General features: G+C 30.5%; 2 protein-coding genes across 3 annotated transcripts in view; both read left to right on the top strand.

Annotated features, from left to right (window-relative positions):
• Nucleotides 1-23,814, top strand: part of LOC149880876 (uncharacterized) — a 189,979-nt gene that overhangs the window by 66,218 nt on the left and 99,947 nt on the right. The window lies entirely within an intron of this gene.
• On the top strand, nt 6,597-9,334 carry LOC149880892 (uncharacterized). Of its 2 annotated transcripts, none has more exons than XM_090067787.1 (2): nt 6,597-7,425; nt 8,087-9,334. In XM_090067787.1, the coding sequence occupies exons 1-2, from the start codon at nt 7,074-7,076 to the stop codon at nt 9,103-9,105; spliced, it is 1,371 nt and encodes a 456-aa protein (XP_089923913.1). In that variant the 5' UTR covers nt 6,597-7,073; the 3' UTR covers nt 9,106-9,334. The 2 variants fall into 2 exon arrangements, with proteins under 2 accessions (XP_089923913.1, XP_089923914.1); XM_090067788.1 differs by having other exon boundaries at nt 7,129-7,250.

Genomic DNA, 23,814 nt, shown 5'->3' with positions numbered 1-23,814 from the left:
AATGAATGTTAAGTTTCACTGCTAAAGTAAATATCATTTAATAATACCATTTTCATTTAATTTTAGTCTGATTGCATAAGAACATCTGTTAATTTTTCTGATGGAAGTAAAAGTTATTTTTTGCCGTTTATTGTGATGAGATGATTTATTTGTTCTTATATGAAAGTGTTTTGTTGCTAAATTTTTTTTTTTAAGGTGCTTAGTATTTTACAGCCTGTAACACCTATTCAGTTAATGGTAAGTTTTTGAAAATTGAGATATAGTTATATATTAGGTAGACGAAAGTTTGATTGTGTTTTATAATTTTTTTAATGATTTGTTATGAGCTTCAAGTGTTCCACAGTCAGATATTTAGTCAATTGTAAGCTGTAATCTACATCTAAATGTAGTTATAGATATAATTTAGTATTTATTTACATATTTTTTCTCTTTTTTTAAAAAGTGTTTAAATAGTTAAAGCTTCAACTCTTCACTTATTCCCTGGCATCACGTTTAAAGAGATAGAATTGAAAGTAGCACGATTTTTTAATAACGCCAGAGATCCCTGGTGTTAGTCTGCAGCGCTGCAAGAAAGACACTTGAAGTTTCGATTGAGGAAGAGAAAATAGATGACGACAAGGGAGAAAATAAAGACGATTGAAAACGATGACGATTTTGAAAACGATGATCCTCGACAAAAAAAGGCGAAAGACTTAGAAATAACTTTTATAAATAAAGATATCATTTATTGATGGTTTATACAAATACTATTATACAAACTGTGTTTAACTATTGAATATAACTTATTTAAAAAAACAACCACACTTCATTACTGTTAGCGTGGTTTTTTTTTTAGCCGCATTTGGGCTAGCCCTTAAGAGACCCTGATATTTGGCGCGGACATTTCCTAAGAAAAACTTTTCTTAAAGCTACTTTTATCAAGTTTCAAAGAGTTATTTGTCTAATTCATAATTCTTTATCTGCATGTTAACTTAGGTTTTTCCAAGTTTTGTGTTTTAAGACCAAAATGGTGAGTTTTGCCAAACTCATCAGGAAGCCATTCTGTATGTGTTTGTATCTACCACTAAAACATGAAATTAAATCTTTTACCCATTAAAATTGACCACTATGAGCTATATAAATTTATTGCTTGTGATATGCAATACAAAGAATGCATGTTACACCGATGTACTTATTGTCCAACAAACACATTAAGTAAAAGAAAATCTATTTGAATTAATGGGGAGTTTGAGGAAAAAGATACTATCAAATTTAACCAAAGGGCTGCCACATATAGATTAGGGGTGTTCAAAACACCAAAATTTCGGAAACGCGAATACACAACAAGCTAAATTTGGCGCAAATATAAAAAAAATACGATTACAAAAAAAAAAAACCTAAGTTATTGAGATTTACCTTGTTCTCAAGCGTCAAAACCCCCCTAAAAATGCCACAAAATGTACCCTCGTAGCAAGGCCTTGAGCACAAGGTAAATCTTAGCACTTTTTTCTTTTTTTTTTTAATGTGCTCATAATAATCTATACCTATTTTTTAAAATTGATGTGTATCTGTGATTTTTCTTAATAGTACTTTAAATTGAAAACAATTTCATGGAAAAAACGAAAATATGCGCATTTAACAAAAGATTACGCAATAATTCGTACTTATTGTATTTGTTTATATTCACATTGTTTGGTTTTCATTTTTTTTGTATTCAGCTTTTTAGAAAAACATTTTTTATTGGTTAATTGAATGATACAAACTTAAATTACGTACAACTTGTATCTTTAAAAATTATTTTGTTAATATAAATACTAATGTTCAAGCTATCTTCTAAATTTTGGAGCATAAGCTAAGTAGTCCCTTTGCGATTTTTTTCTTGCTTATAACTTTGTTATATTGTTTCTTGGTTATTGTAGATTCACTGCCTGATGCTTTAAAAATTGAGTGAACTTTGTCCACAGCAATAAGCCTATTTTGTTTTTCTTCCTCGTCTCTGTAGCGGTGAACAAATTGTTGCATCATTCCAATTGCCCTTTCAGCGTGGTCGTTTACACAAACAATACTTTTCGTAAAATTTAAAAATAATTTATATGTTGATTGCGTGTGCCAATACTGAGGTGGCAAGGTCAGCCAATCACCAATTCGTTAATCTTTTATTCCGATCATATCAAACATTAACCAGGAGAACTCATCAACCAAAGAAGCTAAGCTAGGAATTTGCTGAAGAATGTTAAGTTCAATTTTCAACAATTTTTCTATATCTTTTTTTAGTTATTTTCAGTTTTAAAGTAACATGAGGTTTTGGAAATGATAACATTGCAGCAGCAATCTTTTTCTTTTCTTCGAGTGCAACACCATCATCCAGCAAGGCTAAAGGAATCAGATTTGAGTCAAGATACCATGTATTTTTAAATAAAGAATTCAACACAGCATCAACAGAAAATGGTTCTGCACATACTGCTTTACACTGATGCATTTGATGAATAGCAATTACATTCATAAAAGGAGCTTTGATTGTATCATTTGATTGCAGGTACCACTTTGCACAAAAAACAAGCTATAAATTCAGTTAATTCGTTAATATGTTATCTATTTTTTTGAATAAAATCAATTTCAGTAGAAAGAATTTGCATTTTTAAATAATTTATAGATTTCCCAAGAAATCTTGCATGATGAACTGCTCCATTTTTTCAAATTTTAATGATAAAAGGAGAAAGATAGCTGACCACTGCCTCTGCAAGTTCTTTTCTATCTTTTCTTACAATATTATTTCTCAATAAGTAAGATCTAGAGAATACTCAAGAGTATCTGTAGCAACTTTTTCAACAGCAGGTCCTTTAATTTCTTCCTAACCAAATTTTACTAATACAGATGGGTTGTACTCAAAATTAGGCTGCTCAAACAAGTTTTTGAAATGTTTAAGCAAAGAGTTATCGGGGACCGCAGTTTTTTCATTTGTCATAGCCTCAAAGAAGTGCGTGATTCTCAACTCAGAAACATGATGTCTGCAAGCTAAAAGAATTAGATATTTATTTAACTCAGTAGATATTCTTATTAAAGATCCTTTATGTATTCCTGTATTGTTTGATGTTGTATCAAAAGAAAAGTAATCCAATCTATGTTTCGAGATTGTACTCTTTTAGGACTTTCATTACAACATTCTACTGATCTTCTCCAGATGAAGAGGGTAATGGCGTAACTCCGAGAAGATGGGAGAGTTATTATTAATAGTTGCCAGAACAGCAAGTCTATCATGATTTGATTTTTTTCCATTATTAGTTTCAAAAAGTGTCTTTCCGTCAAGATGTATAATGCATAGGTAGAGAAGCTTGGATGCTAACTTCGACATCCTCTTCAGCAATAACTGCCATTTCATGAGCTGTTTGTTTTATCTTTCTAGATGCTGTTGACCTGCTGCAATTCACATTTGTAAGATCAACCCCAGAACTATCAAGGATTGCAGCAGCAACTTTTGTCAAAACGTTTGGAGAAATATCAGTAATTGTGGCAATTAGAGCAACATTACCAGAAATATCTTTTGAGATCTCAGCTTTGTTAAGACTACTTGACTCAATAGAACGCCTATATCCTGGTTCAAAATCGGAATCAAAGGATGACTCTTCGCTTGTGTCCGAAACCAAACTCTAACTCTGAACTTATTTCTACTCATTTAGCAGCATTTTTTATAGATGGGTTTCTCTTTCTTGTATTCTTCGAAATCTAAACAGCATACATTTTAAAATAAAAATTAATGTACCCAAAACAAAAACCAATGAATAATTAGAGAAGAGTGAGCAATGATAGGAGAGTTTTGAAATTCAGAAAAAAGGTTTATAATATAGTTTTATATTATAATATAGAATACCTTCTCGCTATATTTTTTGTCTTCAGGCCCTAGATATAACTTTCTGTTGTGTTCTTGATCGTATAAAAAATCTAGGTCCTCTTTCCTATCTAGATCTGATCTATTCTTGTCCTTCTTTATCAAGTTTTATAAGTCAGCTATTCCTGCCCAAAAGATTTTTCCCAGCTCTTTTCTAAAGACTTGTTGCTTTTTCAATTCTAAAGGCGACCTCCTGTGCATGTTTTTATTTCAAATTCAAATATTTTTTGTTCAACTTATTCAGCTTTTGTATCAAGTTATTATCTGATTGAAGAGGGAATCCAGCTTTAAGCCAGGGGCCCTTGATTTTGCATAGAATACACCTACAATGCAGTTAAACACATCTCTCGTCTTTTTTTACCGAGCATGCAATTATCATTGAATTTTTTGATGTTTTAGAAAGCGTTGACTTATTAAGAGCCATGTGTTGTAAAGTATCTATTCCAGTTGGCAGTTAATCAATTAAAGTTAATATCAGAAATATTCAGGTTGAGTTTACTCTTGTACAACGTGAAATCTTATAGTCATAAGATTTCATATTACAAACTATAATCTTGCATCCTAAACTAGATATTCAAAATTAAAAAAAACTCAAAACAAATTCGTTACTTGGTATTGCTGGTTTCACTTTCTCAATAATAAAATGTTTTTTTTTTTTCGTTTTTATAACTCGCTTTTCATTGCCACTTTTTAATAGTTTCTTACTTTTATTTGCACTTGAAACTTTCATTTTTTGTGACTCTCTTTTGTTTTCTATTATATTGTCCATTATAATTTTTAAAAGTATTTTAAAAGAAATGACATTCACTAATTTCAAAATATGAGATGAAACTAAAATGATTACTGCAGAATTTCGCAAAGTACAATAACGTTACTTTACAATTGTCAGTTTTTTTTTTACAAGTTTTAGACAGGTAATAAAATTGTTTATTAAGTGAGAACAAAAGAAAAATGCAAACAAAGTACACAAATCAAATAACAAAAGAAACATTAATAATTAATAAACCGAACAATGTGAATATAAAACAATTAGAATAGGTACGAATTATTGCGCATTCTTTTGTTAAATGCGCATATTTTCGTTTTTTGCATGACATTGTTTTCAATATAAAGTACTATTAAGAAAAATCACGGATACACATCAATTTTAAAAAATAGGTATAGATTATTATGAGCACATAAAAAAAAAAAGAGATAAAAGTGTTAAGATTTAACTTGTGCTCAAGGCCTTGCTACGAGGGTACATTTTGTGGCATTTTTAGGGGGGTTTTAATGCTTGAGAACAAGGTAAATCTCAATAATTTAGGTTGTTTTTTTTTTGTAATCGTATTTTTTTTACAATTGCGCCAAATTTAGCTTGTTGTGTATTCGCGTTTCCGAATTTTGTTTTTTTGAACACCCCTAATATAGATCAGAAGAGTCATACAGCTTGTAAGCATACCAGATTATGTAAATATAATGACAGAAAAATTAATCAAGCTAACAGCGCCTTCATATATTTTAAAATGCCATTCTAGATAATTTGGCGCTACTCCACTTTCTCCCCCCCCTAATTTTATGATTGATTCTGATAGAGAATTTTATGCTGATTAAGAATCGTATAAAAACATGGGTCTCAAAATCAACGGAAAGTGCTCTAATCTGATGTCGAAAGTACAAAAATATACCACAAATCGCTAATATTCGCCATCTTGAAAAGTGATTTTTTTTTGTTTAAAAGTTATCCTTTCAAAGTATCAACAGCCTGGTTTTTATTTTTTATATAAAAGATTTCGAATAAAAGAACAAAGAACCGGTGCGTTAAGTTTCATAATCAGGTGTATTGACCGCATTTTTTTTCTCTTACCAGGTAATGAAATTCAATGGCATTTACTCTTATCGCGTCAATTTGCTTCAACTGGAATCGCTATCTATATTAAACCAGAAAAAATTCCTTATAGTAAAAACCAGGCTGGCAATGTTTTGCGGTTAAAAACAATATCAACCGTAAAGTTAGTGAATTCAAGATGGCGAATATTAGCGATTTGTGGTATATTTTTGTACTTTCAACATCAGATTAGAGCACTTTCCGTTGATTTTGAGACCCATGTTTTTATACGATTCTTAATCAGCATAAAATTCTCTATCAGAATCAATCATAAAATTAGGGGGGGGGGAGAAAGTGGAGTAGCGCCGATAATTTAAAAGTCTAATAGAAGAACAGCCATCAAATAGCGTAATAAATCTAAAAGACTTTGAAGAAAACTATAGTTTTGTAGTGCAGGATGAAGTACAAAGTTCCCATATGAATAATCTTTTTATAATCTTCCCATATGAATAATTATTTTAAGTTAAGGTAACAACGTATGTATCGACGTTTACTTGCTATAAAGGACGTTGCTTGGGGAGGATAAGAAAAAATGTTACAAAGTTTTATATTTAGAGGGAGCGTAACTTCTGAAATATTCCGATTTGTTTAAAACAACTTGACGGAATTCTATTTAGCGTAGTTAACTATCTTAGTTCGAAACATTAAGTTATTTAGAGTTAGTGGGTTATTTTTAATAATTTTTTCGTTGTTTTGACAATTGATCAACCGGTGACAAATTGTGGTGGAAGAAAATAGTTAAAAGATTAACGGCTAACAAACCGAAAAGCCCGAAAAAAAAAAAAAAAAAAATAAATAGAAAACCCCGCATACAAAAGCCCGAAAAGCCAAAAAATTAAGAATAATACTAAACAACTTATTTGAAAATATTTCAATTAAAATAATTAGCAGAGGTCTACAAGATATACTTTTCAAAATTTTGATTGAGATTTTGTAACTGATTTCATAAGTATTTCTCAGCGCTGATTGCGAAAATGTAATCCAATTTTTGGTAATACTGCAGCGTAAGCGGCGTAAGATAATTTAATATTTTTGCTTTTATCGCTCTCGCTCGCAGAGGCTAAAAGTTTTTAAAATAATTTTAAAAAACTTAAGTAGATAAATTTCAAAGCAAAGAGTTATTATAGATGGAGTGAGAACGAAGTTAAATTATGTCATTTTTCACGGAACAGTCTTAGTTGTAACATAATTTTCAATGACTTTTCGCGTAATTATCATAACTTAAAGTTATCCAATCACATTCCACATTAAAAGTATATATCCAATGATATTTCTTTAAAAAAATGTTATGAACGTTTTAAAAAATAAATTAAAAAATAAGATAAAAAGTTTACATGGAAAATGGCTGATATTGAACTGGAATTTGCTTTAAAGAATATAGACATTGACGAAGAACTGGAGATAGATTCATTTTTATTCAATCCAGAAATCGTGAATTCTGAGGATTTAATCAACGAGGATGATATTGCTATAGATTTTATAGTGGAGGAACTTCCTCATATTCCAAAGCTTGTGTTTGTAAGCGATGATAATATTTCTCAATTTGTTTTCGAAGAGGTCTACTTTAGAAATAAATCTTCGTCCACCCTTACTACACTTCCAGTTTGTTGCAGTTTTTGTAGTAAAAAGTATAAAAATCAAAATTTTTTAAAAATTCACGAAGAAAAGTGTAGAAAAGATATGCATGGAGAAAGTAAGTTGTTAATGAAAAAAGTTGCTGATTTTAGTATTTCAGTGTTATTTTAAACTGTTTAAAAATCATTTCATGATTGTTTTTTATTCATTTTTTGTAGCTTTTGTTACATATTTTAATGTAATTAAAACATTACATTAAGTTAATATTTTTTTTGTAGCTTTAACACATCTGTCAATGATTAAAAGATGTAATTAAAGCTACACAAAATGAATACAAAAAAATCATGACTAAGAATTTTAAACAGTTTAAAAATAATGTATATTAGTGAGTTATAATTGCATTTATTTTACAATATACAATTATGCTATTATAATTGCATATTAAATATAATTAATTTTATATTAAAATATTAATGTAACATGTCTGGATGTTAGCCAGCCAGATGGCACTGCATATACCGTTGAATTCCCAATGGGTTTAAAATTCCCAAAATTCAATGACTATTTTTAGTATAATCAATTTTAACAAAAATTGCCAATATTTTGTAGAACAATAACTACAAATATTCCCAATATTTTAAAAACACTTTATAAAAAATAATTCTGGCTTTATAAAATATAATTCTGGCGAACACCCTGCATGTATACTTTTTATATACATTTAATTATATTTTACGTCATGTCATGTTTATTACCAATATCTATTCATTTCTTTATAGCTCCTAAGCTGATAGAATCAGAGTTCAACACACACTCTGAGAACTTTATTACTCGATCTTTAAAGGAAGCATCTGAAGATCCTATGCATAACATTACTGGACCAGGTGTAGAAGTCAAGTTGTTGGCGGAAGAAGTAATGCAAGTGTTATCAAAAGATACATCAAAGCTTAAGGAGTTTGACAGTCTTGCTAAAGCTGAAATTTTTACAATTATAAAACTTAATGGAACCATGTGCCATAACAGAGAAGAAATGTTCAAAAAATTTCTGCATTTATGCTATTTAAAAAAAGCAAAAGATATTTGGAATGATTTCCTATCCCTTAGCAATATTTCTACATCGAAAAAAGCAAACAGTCTATTACTCCAATATATATTTGATAGGTTATTGCAATGGAGTTTAGAGTATCGTGTTAAATGTATAAATTTAGATGTAAATGTCAAGGAAGTTTATAAGCCTCTTGATATTTCTGAAGAAGAGACTATTAGATATATTGCTGGTTATATAATATATGTTCTTAAAGAAAATATAAAGGATAAACGATCACCTCAGGGTAAAGCATTAATTGATTTATTATCATTATGGGGATCAAAGACAGAGCCAAAAGATGAATGTGCAGATATAAATAAATATACAATACACTGGGTTGAAAGAGTTAATAGAGGAGGGCTCATAATAGTAAATGACAGATTTTTGCTTTTTGTTCGTCAAATTGAAATAGATGCTTGTAAAATTATAAACAAAAATTTGCTAATCACTTATTGCGGGGAAAATTTAAGTACTTTAGTTTATAACAATATAATTAAAAGTGAATTAGTCATAGAAAAATGGGAGATGCTAACAATGGACCTTGAAAATGACAGTATAAAAAATGTATTATATGAGAAAATTATTAAAAGGTGGATTAATATCAGAATTAGGGCCTTTGTTAAAACGTGGATTCAGATTATGAGAAGAAGTGAAATAGGGCATAAAATTTCCCGTAAAGGAGAAGTTTCACTACGTAAAAGTTTAAAGTAGGGTGTATTCTATTAGTAGCAGATTTTTTAACCTTTTTTAAATATGTTTTTTCATGTTTCTGAATCATATTTTTTTATCAAAAGTAACATATTTTATTTGTAAGCTCTATTTTTAATTAAGAATAAAAAGAATCGTATAGTTATTAAACTATAAAAAGTATTATATGTAATTGAGTGTTTTTACATCATTGCGTTTCATGTAATATTTTCCTAAAATTGAAGTAATTAAACAGATGTATTTTTTTATATTCAAATATTGATGTTAATTAGTTTAAGATTTTATACCCCATACTTTTTTACTTATTCCCCATACTTAAGTCTGAAGTGGAAATTGTTCTCCCATGTTCCATATATATTTACAAATTCTATATAAGGTCACAGTTCCCTGATACATTTTGTGCACTTTAATGCTAAAAAAAGCGCTTTATTTCTTCAAAAACAAAGTAAAACGAAGAAAGTAAAAACGAATAATATTAATCCCTGTCTAAGCCTATGTGTTATCAATTCTCTTGTGAGTTCTCCCTAAATCAATCGATGTATGTACTGAAGCCTTGTCTATACCTAAATCAGTATGATGTCATCACTTGCGTTTAATGCTGTAAATAACCAACAGAATATCGTTTAGTCCTTTAGAATTCTTCAGTTATGTAATAATTTTTTGAGGGAAAATCTTAGCAATTAAACTAGAGAACTGTTTTAAAGTAATTAAAAAGATTTGTGTGATGCCAAAGTGCTCAATATAGTAAAAATATAGTAAAGAATTTATATATATATTTAAATTCTTGCTCTGCGTATAAGCATTTTGTTTCGAATCTTGAATCGAAACAGATCTTTAAGAATTCAATCAGCAATTTAAGGAAATCCAAATTAAGGCTTCATCAAAAATTTATTTGAATAAATTATTTTTTTACAGATTAATTTTTAATATTTATTAAAATGCAGATTAGGCTGTTGCTTTTGGCCCCACTATTTGAGGGGGCTTATTTTAGAATTGATTCTAAAATAAGGCCTAGGGCCCTCGAGGATAAATACGGCCAGTTCCCTCTCGACTACTTTTTTTAAAAAAAAGGAAAGAATACTTTGCTGCCGTTAAGTCCGCCACAAATTGTAATGGCATTTCGAGCTGATGCTCAGAATTTTTTTTTAAAGTAGAAAAAGTCAAAGAACCTTAAAATGATTTCTAAGATTTTAATGAGTTTCTAAAAAATTAATGAGTTCTAAAACCCTTTTTGAACATAAGGAATCTTTTATTTTTTAAAAGGTGCTCTAAGAAGTCCTAATGGTCTTGTCACAGAAGACGAGTTGGCTGTCCGTTTACAAACTTACCAATAACGTTTATGTGCTACGAGCGGGTATCGAACTCGCAACCCTTGGATTACAAGTCTAATGCGCCACGGTTGATTCTGGAATTCCTTTATCAAAACCCTGATTCCAAAACACTATTTTCTCAAAGGGTTTTAGAAAACCTTTTTTGAACTTCATTTTTTTAGGGTTACAGATGGCCTGTACCAATCAAGTATGTTTTGGTATTGTTTTTTCTCTGTAACAGTACTTTTTACTTTTTTAGATCATTTCAAAATAGTAGATTTTTTATTATTATTTTGTATTAATGTCGAAAACGTATTTATAAGTATTACATTAAATTCATTTGTAGCAGAATATTGTCACTTGTGACCATTTACTATTTCTTTATAATTTAAATTTTTCTTTGTTACTTGAAAATGTTAGCGAAGTAAGGTACTTTAATATAAAAATTACTATTTTCTAGAACCCCAAAGGTTTCCAGAACCCGCTCTCGTTGGGGTTCAAGAGCCCCAAATTTAGTTCAGGGTTCTAATCCATGCTTATACGGATTTCTTTATTTAAGTTTTCTTTTTTTTCCCATAGAGAAATACGCCTAATTAATCATTCAACAAAATTTATTACCTTTTAGAGCGTTTGGGCAGTTCTCTGTTATCATTGACGTCGATAATTAATTTTTCGCGTATACAGCCTCTAGTATTACCACGCATAACTTTCAGCAGGTCAGATTTGACCACAATAACCTTTCGATTTAGAAGGCCATATTCGTGAGCAGTTGGATTTTCGTTTGCTCCTCCTCGACTACGTATTCGTCCAAAGTGTTCTTCAACTGAATCCTGGTTTAATTTATCGGATAAAAAATAAAGCTCTTGTCCATCAGTTACTCTGCTTAATAAATATGGGACTAGCTCAACAAACGAATGCACTATAAGACAAAATAAAAAAAAAATAAAATATATATATATATATAAATATATAAAATATATACTTTAAAAATCGGGGCCCCAGCTGGAGCCATAATTATTGTGGGCCGCGCGCCTATGCTCCCAAGAGCCAGGCGCTGTATATACTTATGCCATTATGTTATAATAATGATGCTTTGCAAAAAATTGCGATGATTGGGTCCTGGGTATAACAATGCCCCCCCAAAATTATCCCCCTCTACACCAAATTTGAGGCAAACTAGTTTGCAACATATTTTTTTACTATTCTCAACTCAATTAGAATTCATCGATAGATTTCAAATTTCATGAAATAATCTCTTAGCATTCAAAAGTTTTTTTTTTTTTTTTGAGTAACACATTTTTTGTGAGTATACTTTCAATGAACAAAAAAACTCAAAATACCAATACCAGTAATCCTGATTCCTTGGATAGTCTGAGAACTCAAACAAAGTTTGGTTTTCATTGCCTTAGGTATCCTTTCATTCGATTCAGCTTGTGCTTTCCACTCATTAATATATTTTAGGTATGTGCTTTGCAACCACTAAAATAGTAGAAAAAATGGCATTAGGAAAATAGAAAAATAAAGATTTTAGAGGATAATTTTTTATTTATTAAGGAATCTTAATATTGGCTTTTCTTTTTCAAAGTTAAACTCATTGGCTAATATTAAATAACACTCATTCTCATTTTTTTGGGAAACTCAACCCTAAACCAAACTAGTCAAGTGCAAAAACCAGAACACAATGATGACAAATTTCAACATTAAGAAAGGTATATTAATTAAAGATAACAATACCTCAAATCTCCAATCATCCACCGCACGATAGGGGTATAGAGCAGGCTTCCTATTCTTTTGACCTTGAAATTTATTGTTTACATTCAGCATATCAAAAAACATATCTGTTAAACGAATGAATTTTTCCAATTCTGATAATTGTTCATTGTTACAATTAGCGATTGCATCAGCTACAGTGCTGCTCAAAACCTTAAAGAATTTGTAACAACTTTTACTAACATATTATTCAGTATAGTGTAACTTCTACTAATGTTCTGAAACCACTACTCATCATTTCTTGAAAGTTCAATTATACATAACATGCGTCATCTCCTGAAAGAAATTTACATTTACTTATATAAAATGAAATTGTGTTACCTGAGCAGCTAAATTTACTCTCATCCGCAATCTAGGTGTTAAAAACATATGGTCATGCGTCAATTTGTGTAACTTTCGCAGTCCAGGAGCTAAGCGAAACCTGCCAAGATCACAATCGTAGAGGTCAATTAATTGCTGCCAGTTTAAAGATTTTTCATTGCACTAAATAAAGATGAAACTGAAATATGGTCTTAAAATTACATACTAAGTTTAATAACCCTAAAGAACAACTTCAACAAAAAAGTATTCATTTGCTTAAATAGTTTTTCTTATAAATTTATAATAAATTGTGTAAATAAATTATAAAATAGGTATTTAGCCAAAAATATAAAAAAACAAATCAATTATCAATAAAAAGTTTCATAAAATATAGTAAAAATAAAAAAATAAATCTGACAATAATTACATAATTTGAATAGGAAATTTACCGTTAAATTTCTGGTAAAATTATTACTACCAGAATTTTCTAAGTTATTCCTCAATGTCTTCAATAAATGTGGTGGGTCACTGAAAAAAAATATTTTTCTATCCATGTCATATCGATTATAAACCCAATAAACAACCCCATCAACTGACACATTTGAGCCATCAGCTAATTCATGCAGTTTGAAGAAACTTCTGTTTGAAGACGCCCCATCGGAAACAAAAGCGACAACCTCTAAACCAATACTCTCTGATATTCTAACTGCTTTCCAAATAATTGGAAACAATTGATCACTTGATAACCCTAGTGTACAAAAGTAAGCTAACGGATATGTGAAACGCTTTAAAAGACCACCAACCATTACACACAATATATGTGATGCAAGATCCTTAGTTTTGTGTGTTACCAGGCTAAAACACCTGTCAAATTCATTAAGTTCTTCGTTAATGTCTCCTAATTCTGTAAAGCCTCTTAGCTCCCCAGATGCAGAACAAAAGACAAGATTTTGTTTAATCTTCATCTCATCAAACATTATAATTGTTTGCCTTTCATGATCTTTTAGTGTTTCTATTTTTAAATCTAAACATAATCTTGAAACTATTTCTGCTACAAATCCTGAGTTACTTGAAGCAAAGTCAGTGTATTGGTTAAGCGTTGTTCTATGCGGCAATTCAATAAAACCTGAGTTTCGAATGTGCTCATATGCAGCTAAAAATTAAATAAATTATAAAAATAATAATACTGTAAAATGCTTTTAAAATTAAAAGAATTAAAATAAACAAAAGAAAAAAAAATTATTTCAAAAAAATATTATATTTTAAAATGGAAAAGTTGACTTTTAATAAGGAATTAATTGAGCTTATTTTATAGGTTTCAAATTTTGTCAGCAAAGCTTAAAAAATAATAAGGCTAACAAGTTAAGAGATAGGTACGCTAGGTACCTCGAAGATTCTTAGGCATCTCTCTCTATTGACTTTCAGTTACAAGAGAATTTAATGACTTCATTTAATATATAAAAAAAACAACTGAAACAAACATTTTGTAAACAAATTAGAATAACCTTATATACTTGTTAAGAATTATACCTGGAGATTTTAAGTATATGCTGAGACAAAACCTTACAAACAAGGGGTGCCATCGAGCAGACTTTTTATTCTTTAATCCAAAATTTTTAAGTTGTTCTTGCCATAATAAATACTTTGGAGAGTCTCTTGGAAAGCTAAGGTTATCATTGTTTTTTAAAACACCACTAACAACATCATTTAGTTCGTCAGGCAAAACAATGCTTTCTTTTTCAAAAAGTTTTTTTATTCTCTTTTCTTTTCTTTTTAGAACATTCTTCAAATATTGTAAACAATTATGTTGACCTTCGCATTTTTGTAATAGTTGTTCCCTATTTTTGTAAATATTAGGAGATTTTTCTTTACTTCCAATTGTGCCTGTTTCATATCTATGAGAATACAAAATAAGATCTTTTCTCAATGCAGTGCAATGATCGCATCTACTTACATAATTTGAAATTAGTTTATCACATTTACTTGACCTTATAACTTTAAGATCTGCTTCAGATGAAAATTGTTTATTTTCAATTGTTGCTTTAATGATTTTATCTTTGTTCAAGAAATGCAATTGGGAGCCATATGACAGTTTATGAGAAATTAGATCCTTAAATTCATCATTGGCTGGACAAATCTTCAATTCGCTAATAGCTATAAAAAACTCATGAATGTTTTCTTCATATATTATTTCTGGTATTAATGCAAGATAAGGATTTACTTTAGATACAAGCAAATTGTAGGCAATTATGTCCCAAGAAAAGTTTTTATAAATTTTTAAACTTTTTTCAATAACTGGAATTCCACTTATTTCATGAATTTTGCTAAGATAATAACAATTTTCACTTTCACTTGTTTTCATAAATTCGTACATGCTAGCGATTTCAAGAAACTTGTGAAATGAAGTAATAGGTGAAGGTATAGGTGATAGTGAAGTATTATTCGATTTACTTAGGTCATTTTTTAAAACACCAGAAAACTTAATTTTATAAATATGCTTGTTTAAATGTCCACAGCATACTAAACATGTTACTGTTTCATGTTTGGTAAAATCAGCAACATCTACAAGAAACACATTAAATGGACTTTTCTGGTAACGCTGGAGTTTTCTTAGACATTTCTTACATAAAAATTTTGGGTGGACATTTTCACAATCATCATTGAGATGGTGACCAAAAATATCAAATATTTCCTTACTGAATTCCAGAGCAGTCTTTTTACAACCATAATATTGGTCTATTATTATTTTTTGCTTACATAAACGGCAAATGTTGGATAATTTTTTAATATGTATTTCAATTTCATTCATATTCTAGCTATTAAAATAATAAAATAATTTTCAATTTTATATAAAAAAAGGTAATTAAATATTTTTATTATTTTAATACAATTTATTTATTTATTTTAAAATACTGTTTAAAATAAAAAATAAAATTTATTCTATTTAAAATAGAATAAAACTTAATAGAATAAATATTAGCAAAACAGTAACATAAAAACATTTATACATTTTTTTTTTTTTGTTATAATAAAACAATATTTGAAAAACTGATTTAAACTAGATATTTAAGCTTCTAAAATTTAAAGTAAAATTTAGTAAAAATTAAAAAAGAGTAAAAATTGCCAAGTATAAGTGAAACATTGACATAATATAGCATTCAGTTCAACAAAAAACTTTTCTCATTATTAACTCAATTAAAATCTGGACATTCATTATTAATATTAATAATAAAAAAATTTTACTAACTGTAATAATATTTATTACCTTAGGCAATACCTGACTATTATTATTTTAAAAAAAATTACAATACAACAGGTAAAAAATTAACATAAGTTGCTTCAATTTTAATTAGTATTGTCAAATATCTGTTTGTACAATAGATACCTTTATTTACCAATAAATATTTACAACATATTTACGGATTTTAGGTTGCAAATACGGCAAAAATATTCCAACACAAAATAAAATCGTCAAGGGACTTATTGAGTGCCTGGAGGATGTAATGAGTGCCTGGTCTAAAGAACATTCTTAAAGAACGTAACAAGCCTATAGCTGAACAGGCAAACAAAAAATAAGGTTCAAACATGTAGTAGAGATTGTTTTAAACTTTGATATTTATACCTATAATTGAGGTGTGCAAGAAACAATTACTTCACCTTAATCGTAATTTTTGTTGTAATTAACTTCTTCATTGATTCAATAGTTTTTTAAAATCTATCCCATAAAATTTTAAGAGGTTAATCCACTTTGATTACAGCTTTTAAAGCTTACAAATTACATTTCAAATTTTTTCATATTTTTGCAAAAAGCGCCATTTTGACTTGCCGCTGGAATAATTATACTACAAAGACCATATCGGGATGTGAAATAATTTTCGGCTTCGTTCTCACTCCATCTATAATAACTCTTTGTTCAAAGTGGTTATTTTTTTAAATACGTTTTTGTTCAATATTTTTATATTTTGTTTTTATTGTTAATACATAACTATTTTATTATTTATATTTTTAACATTTACATTATTCATTATTAATTATGTAAAGAAAGTTAAACTTGTATATTTTATGATTATACAATTTTTGATTGTTTTACGCAAATTTCTTGTTACAATTATGAAAATAGGGTACCACAATAATTGTTCTTGTTAAATATGTTTTTAAAAAATAAGTGGCTATTAAAATAGCCGTTTTATTTATCAACTACAGAGGATACTGACGAGACCCACAAGATAGAAACGCCGAAAATATTGGAAACCCTTTAAATGTTTGACGCCAGCAACACACGTGGTTCAGCAAGGATTTCATCATTAGCAACAATAGTTGTTGGAGCACTTGGTTTCCCATGACCAACACGTTACATAGCCATCTAAACAAAGATTTATCATTTAACTAAGAATAACTATTTACTTAATGTAAACGATTTATTCAGTGCAGAATTAATTAATTAAAATTAATTTTTGTATATATAGTTACAATATGTATAATATATAATAGAAATGAAAAAATAAAAAAATTTAGCAGTGACTATTACTTTTACTTATCTTTTCTATGAGGCTTTTCTTTTCTTTTCTTTTCTTTTTAAACATTTCGAATTTTTCCATATTTCGAATGCGGTTTTCTTTCACGTTTCGCAACGTCACATACAGATTAATTTTTTTTTATTTTCACCATCGCAGAGTTTAATCAAGTGAAAATTAAAAATTACTTTACGCCGCCTAACTGCAGTATTACCCAATTTTTTCTATCACGCCAGGTTTTCTGACTAAACAGGAATATTGGCGCTACTCGACTTTCGCAGCCCTCTTTTTCAGGATTGATTATGAAAGAGAAATTTTATTTATGCTGAATAATAAGCGAATGAAAACATGGATCTCTAAATCAACGGAAAGTGCTTTAATTTGAAATATAAAGTACAAATGACAAATCCCTAATATTCGACAAATCTCTAATATTCGCTATCTTGAATGAACTAACTGTACGATTGATTTTGTTTTCTGTTTTTTTGTTTTTTTTTCTTTCTCAAAAAAACTGTCTATTTTGGTTATTTGTTTTACAAATAGTACATACAAAATATTTTAGCAAAAAAATAATTAACTAGAAAATTCCGGGAAAAACCTGCAAACAGTTTAGAAACCGTTTTAAAAGAACAAGGTGTGCGTCATTTTTCAAAATGCCTAACCAAGCAAAAACTCATGAAGACAACAGGAAAACTGTCTGTTTTCTCTGTATGAACATAGCTAACAGGCAGCTGACTGATTTTATGATTAAACGCAGTCAAGAAATTTTGGGCCAAAGAATCAACTTTGAAGACCAAAGAGTACCAATTGGAATCTGTGAAAACTGTCGAGTAAGTCTCAGAAGAAAAGGTGAAGGGAGAGATGTCCAACTTCCTTCCTTGCCAGACTATCAAAACATAAAGATCCGTCCTGCAACAAGAGAATCAGCATGTGATTGCTTGATTTGTAGTGTGGGAAAAGCAAAATTCAGAAACCCTCAGATAAGTGGAGCAACAAACACTGCCAGTCAGCTTATAGAACAGCCAATTGTTGAGAAAAGATGTTCAGCATGCTTTTCATTGATAGGAAGTGAAGTAAAGTCAACAAATTAGGCAGTTGGAGTTGATGTGGCAGGTCCAGGTGTAGCTGTGGCAGGTGTAGCAAAAGGGTCATCATCTTCAGAATCATCTCCAAGGTCAACTAGCGGGACATTCCCTTCAGGCAAAGATGAGGAAGTAGATCTCCATGGTGTATCCTCTTCGGCAATGGCCTCTTCAGTGGAAGTGAGCTTGTAGGTTTTTATCTTCACTCGATCGTAGTTTTGCTGGATGTAAAGCAGTTTTTCAACTTGCTCAGGTTGAAGCTTGGTCCTCTTGTAGGAGACAATGTTACCTCCAGAACTGAAAACTCGCTCAGAAGGAGCAGAAGAGGCAGGAACACACAGCCATTTCCTGGCAGCCTCTGAAAGCAATGGAAACTTTTTTTGGTTGTCCTTCCAAAATTTTAGCACATCAGTTCCAATCTCTGCAGGCATTTTAGTGTACATGTCCCATTCACTGACAATTGATGACTGGGTAAGAGGTCTTTCAGGCCCAACAATTGCCATCTCTTCATCTTTGATCAAGTCAAAACATGGGTCATCTTCGGGTGCTTTGACATCCTTGAGCTGCTGCACATTTGTGGTCATTTCCTGGATTGAAGCAAGCCACTGTTGATGAGCATTAGAGTTGACAATCAAAGCATTATAGGCAGCTTCAAAATACCCGCCACCAAATTTTTTCAATGGTTTACCCTTGTACAAGGGGTTGAGAAGGTTAGCCACGGCATAGAATGTGTTGTTCGCGCCACCATTTGGAAAATACTTTTCCAGATTGTTCTTCAACTTTCGATAAAACATTTCAGCAGTTGGAGACAGAGTTTTTGTGTCAATCTGTTCTTGTGCCCGAACATTGATGCCATAGATGTGAGCAATGACCTTGTGGATGCAGACTTTTTTATCAGCTGAAAGACTTTCTGAGTTGTCACAGATTCTTCTCAAAATTGGAAGAATCTCATCATAAAGATTAAACTCCTCTTCAGTAGGCACTGACTGAGCAAGTTTCCGGCCAATGTCATTTCCAGGATTGTCTCTAATAGAGCTCAAAATCTTGCGCATTCGCATAATGCTGTCAAGCATCATGGAAACGGAATTCCAACGAGTTTTGACTGGGGCAATGACTTTCACGACTTTTAGAGATGACCTTTCTTGACTGCTCAGGTCACTGTCGTCCATTAAAGATTTGTACTGAAAAACCAAAAAAAACCAAGTTATTAGTACATGGTAACCAATTATAAAAACCTGAAATAAAATTTACAAGCTAATTGTAACTTAAATAAAGTTAAATTAGCAAGTTAAAACTGAATAAGGTCAAAAACATTTAGACAATTTTAAGTTTTACCTCCTTCTCAATCCTTTGCTCGGCCAAGTTTGATCGGTGACACTTGGAACTCAATGCAGTGGCTTTGATGATGGCAGCTTCGAGATTCATTGTTTGAACTGACTTTGTCTCCTTAATCGTATTTTCCACAACCAGATTGAGAAGGTGGTCTGCACACAAGAGAGAATCATCAACATACGTGCACTTTGGAATAGCTGCCTTCATGTTGGCAGCTGAATCATGAACACATACCACTGAACTGAAGCCGTCATTTCCAGGAATGTCAGAAACATACCTGCTAAAATCAAAAACATTTATGCGCATAATGTTACAAATTTTACAATTTTGTGAACATTTTCGTTATAACTCGTTATAACTCGTTATAACTCGTTATGTCCCGTTATGTCCCGTTATGTAAGAAGTATAGTTTCGAGATACAATTAATTGAGCTAGAAATGTTAATTTCGAGAAATAACGATATTTCCTCGGAAGAAATAATATTTTATATTATGATACTATCATAGTTGTATTATCGTAGTTGTATATAATACTATCATAGTTGTAAAACTTACTTGTCAAGTTTGTCGGCAATTGCATCGGCAGTGTGTCTTTCAGCAAAAGGTCCAGTGCCAATGACAAACATCCTGAGCTGGAAATCTTCTCTGATGTAGTGAAGGGTGATGGCTTGATATGAGTCATTGTTTCGACTGCTCCAAAGGTCTGAAGAAAGGGCGAATCCAGGTGATTTGGGAAGTTCGGCCGACAAAACGTTGTAAACGGCATTCTTGACATTGGTGTGCAGCAATGGTAGTCTAAAATCAAAAAGAAAAACATGGTTCAAGGTTAGGTTTGAAATTTTTGTTTCAATTTCAAATAGAGGTTGTAAATGGGAATGTAAGTATACTATACTTATACAATAAATGCTTGTTTCCAACATTATACCTAAAAGGGTATTTTTGGGAAATGTAAAACACCATCCCAAAATATTTATTTCAAAAATTTCATAATCCCAATAAAAAAAAGTATCAACCCAAAATGATTTATTTCAAAAAGAAAAATACATACATTTAACTTACTTAAACTTTGAATTCGTCTTGGCCTTCTTCACATTCATTTTATGTGCAAAATAGGCCAGAAAATCCTTGAAGCCATCTGCCTCGACCAAATTGAATGGGAGGTTGCATCTTGCAAGAAACTTGACAATTTCAATATCTCCTCGTAGTTGTTCCTTATCCTGTGATTTGTACTTCATGTACGCATCAATGTTCTTTGCCTTTTCTGGAGTGGTCGGTGCTGCCAACCTTCTTTTCTTTACAGTTCGGTTTAGGACCTTTGGAGTTTTGCCACCTTTCTCCTGCTCATCTTCATCATACAACTAAAAAAGTAACAAAAAAGCAATATAAGTACATTAGGATGTACATTAGGGATTATTTACAGCTATTCACGAAAGTTTAAACGATTACAGAATTTTAAGATCTAATCTTCGGTTTTTCTTGAATAAAAATCTAACGGAAATAGATATCAAAATAATTTTTTTTTTCAATTTGGTAAATAGGTTATTTGTTAATAGAATAAAAAAAAGTAGGTTTCGACTCATCACTGTTTACTCAGAAATTTCATTAAAAGGAAGGTGATACAAATTAAAAGGTGTCACAAAAGTTTAAACGATTTTATTTAGGATCAATTATTTGCTAATTAATTGATAAATCCGGTGCGAATATTTTTTTTTATTTTTAAATAAAGTTAAAATGATTAGTTTAATATCAAAAAGTACATCACAACACCATTAGGCAGCTTTTAATTCATTGAATATCAACTTGAAATATTGTAAATTTTAAATTAACTTCAATTGCGTGCAAACGGGTCGAAAATCAGTTTCTAGTGAGATCAAGTGGCAAGTTATTGGTATGGCGAGGACAAAAAATCACACAAACGTTCAAATTGGCAAAATACTTCATGTTTCTGAATCTTGCGTTCGAAAAACCATCAAAACCTGGGAACTTACCAAGGACGTCTCCGACATGCCGCGTACTGGGAGACATTCCAAACTCAGCAATCGTGACAAAAGTGGTATATTCAGAATGAGCAGAGAAAACCCCAAACTCAGCTACAAAAAGCTAACACAAATCTTCAACGAGTCAAAAAGTAATCCAAAAGTTAGCAGAGAGCTCGTGAGACGAACATCGTTGAACAAAGGTATTGGAACGTACATAGCTGCTAGAAAACCTATTCTTTCAATCACGGATAAACGTAAAGACTAGTGTGGTCCAAAGTAAGGCTGGACTGGTCTGTAGAACAGTGGGCAAAATTTATTTGGAGTGATGAAGCTAATTTTCAAGTCGTAAACCGCAAGGGAAGAATCTATGTCAAAAGACTTGCAACTGAGAAACATTCAGACAGGTTTTTGCAACATTGTCGACAAGTAGGTGGAGGTTCAGTTGGCATCTGGGGATGTTTTTCTCACAAAGGCATAGGCTTCTGTGAGCTGTACGAAGGCCGAATTAATCAATACACCTAAGAACACATTGTAAACGTGTTTAGTTCCATCAATCAGACACTTGTATGGCAGAAGCAAGCAATTCATCTTTCAACAAGACGGGGCTTCAGCTCACACAGCTCACTCAAGCAAAGAATATTTTTTGAAAAAAAAGTTCAATGTGATGCCCTGGTGCCCTAGATCACCAGATCTCAACCCAATTGAAAATAATTGGTCTTGGATCGACATTCAACTGACATACTATGAAATTCAATCAACTCAGCATTTGAAGCAACTTTTGATTGAGTACTGGCTGAAGGTAGCTCGCGTGATGTGCATAAAATTAGTTGAATCAATGCATAAACGAGTTTATCTTTGCCATAAAAACAAAGGAGGACACTTTAAATATTAATTTTGCTTTTTTTTTCATTTTTTGTTCGAATGTTGCAATTCGTTTAAACTTTTGTGCTTCTTATTTTTCCTATATGATATTTTGTAATTGTTTTTTTCTAACTTAATATTAAAATTTTTATAACATGTTTATATTCATTTTAAAGCTAATTACTTTTTCTTTAATAAATAAAAAAAATTTATTCAATACCATTTTATAGCTGTTTTTTATTAAACAAAAACCAAACATACTTGATAAAAATTCTGCAATCGTTTAAACTTTCGTGAATAGCTGTATAATTTAAAACTTTCAAAGTACTAAATAACAATAACTTATGACTTTTAAGTAACTTTACGAAGCTTTAGCCAATGCTTTAATTAAGTTATTTTCAACAAAAGTCAAAAACTATTCAAAATAGGCAAATAGTATACATAAGCAGAACTAAAATTAAAATGGAATGTAAAATTAAATTTTTAATTATCGGACCTGTTCAAGCTCTTCATAGGCTTGGTCTCCTTGGCGCTTCTTTTCAGCTTTTTCCTGTTCCAATGCCTTCCATTCAACAGGGTGTTGACTGACCATGTGCCTTCTTATTCCACTGGTACTGCCATCATTGATCTTTGACAGGTGTTTACAGTCCCCAATGTTGCACTTAGCGTAGGTCTTGTCCACACCACCTTCAGTGACTTTCTCTGTGAAATGCTTCCAGATCTCTGTTCTAGGCCTGACCATGTTGACTTGACTTGAGTGTTGAGTCTAAGTATCAAAAATTTTGTCACAAATTAATTTTTTTCCGGACTTCAATCAAACACGTCTGATCTTCAAAAAGTTCCAGGAACTACAAAACTAACCAAGCACTTTCCCGGAAAAAAAGAACCAAAATTTGTACTGCATTTTATGAATGTGGACATTTTGTTAACATGATAATTCTACTGTTAAGTATTTTAAACTTTGGTCTAAAATGTTTTAATAATACTTACTTTTAAATTAATGACTTATATTTTAACTTAATTAAAAAAATTGAATCATCAATACTTTTGTTTCTAGCAATTTTAACAACAATCTTGTCTAATAATGTTCCTTTAAAAGCAACAAAAATAACAAAGAAACAATTAAAAAGTGTTTTCTTACCGTAGAAGATGTAAAAACCACAAAAATTAGTTGAACTTTACTCTTTTGTCTTGATTAGGGTTAGGACTATTGTAATTGTAATGAAAACAATAACAGTAACAATAATTATTGTTATTGTATTAACTTAATTTAGAAACAATAACAATACTTGTGATTTACAACTATTGTAATTCTGTAATACAATAACAATAATTATAGTATTGCAACTCATCTTTATAAAACAATAACAATATCTGAAAAAAAATGTATTGTAATGACCCACTACAATAACAAGTAAATATTGTGTTGTAATTCGTCTTTGTAATACAATAACAATTTATTGTTATTGTAATAAAAAAAAATATTTTATTGTTAAAATTTAATAAAGTTGAAGAACCGTTCTTCAACTTTTCAAGACATTAACATTTTTAGGGCTTGTTCATAT

This window comes from Hydra viridissima, unplaced genomic scaffold, assembly GCF_058129835.1.
Source record: "Hydra viridissima isolate aposymbiotic clone 2 unplaced genomic scaffold, HvirCarnegie_v1 scaffold_12, whole genome shotgun sequence".
Taxonomy (NCBI): domain Eukaryota; kingdom Metazoa; phylum Cnidaria; class Hydrozoa; order Anthoathecata; family Hydridae; genus Hydra; species Hydra viridissima.
Note: the sequence above shows the minus strand (reverse complement) of the source record. Positions and strands in the feature narration are given on the sequence as shown.

Coding starts and splice junctions, on each gene's coding strand:
- LOC149880892 (XM_090067787.1), top strand. CDS start 7,074: ATGGCTGATATTGAACTGGAATTTGCTTTAAAGAATATAGACATTGAC. Junction 7,426..8,086: donor AAAAGATATGCATGGAGAAA/GTAAGTTGTTAA, acceptor ATTTCTTTATAG/CTCCTAAGCTGATAGAATCA.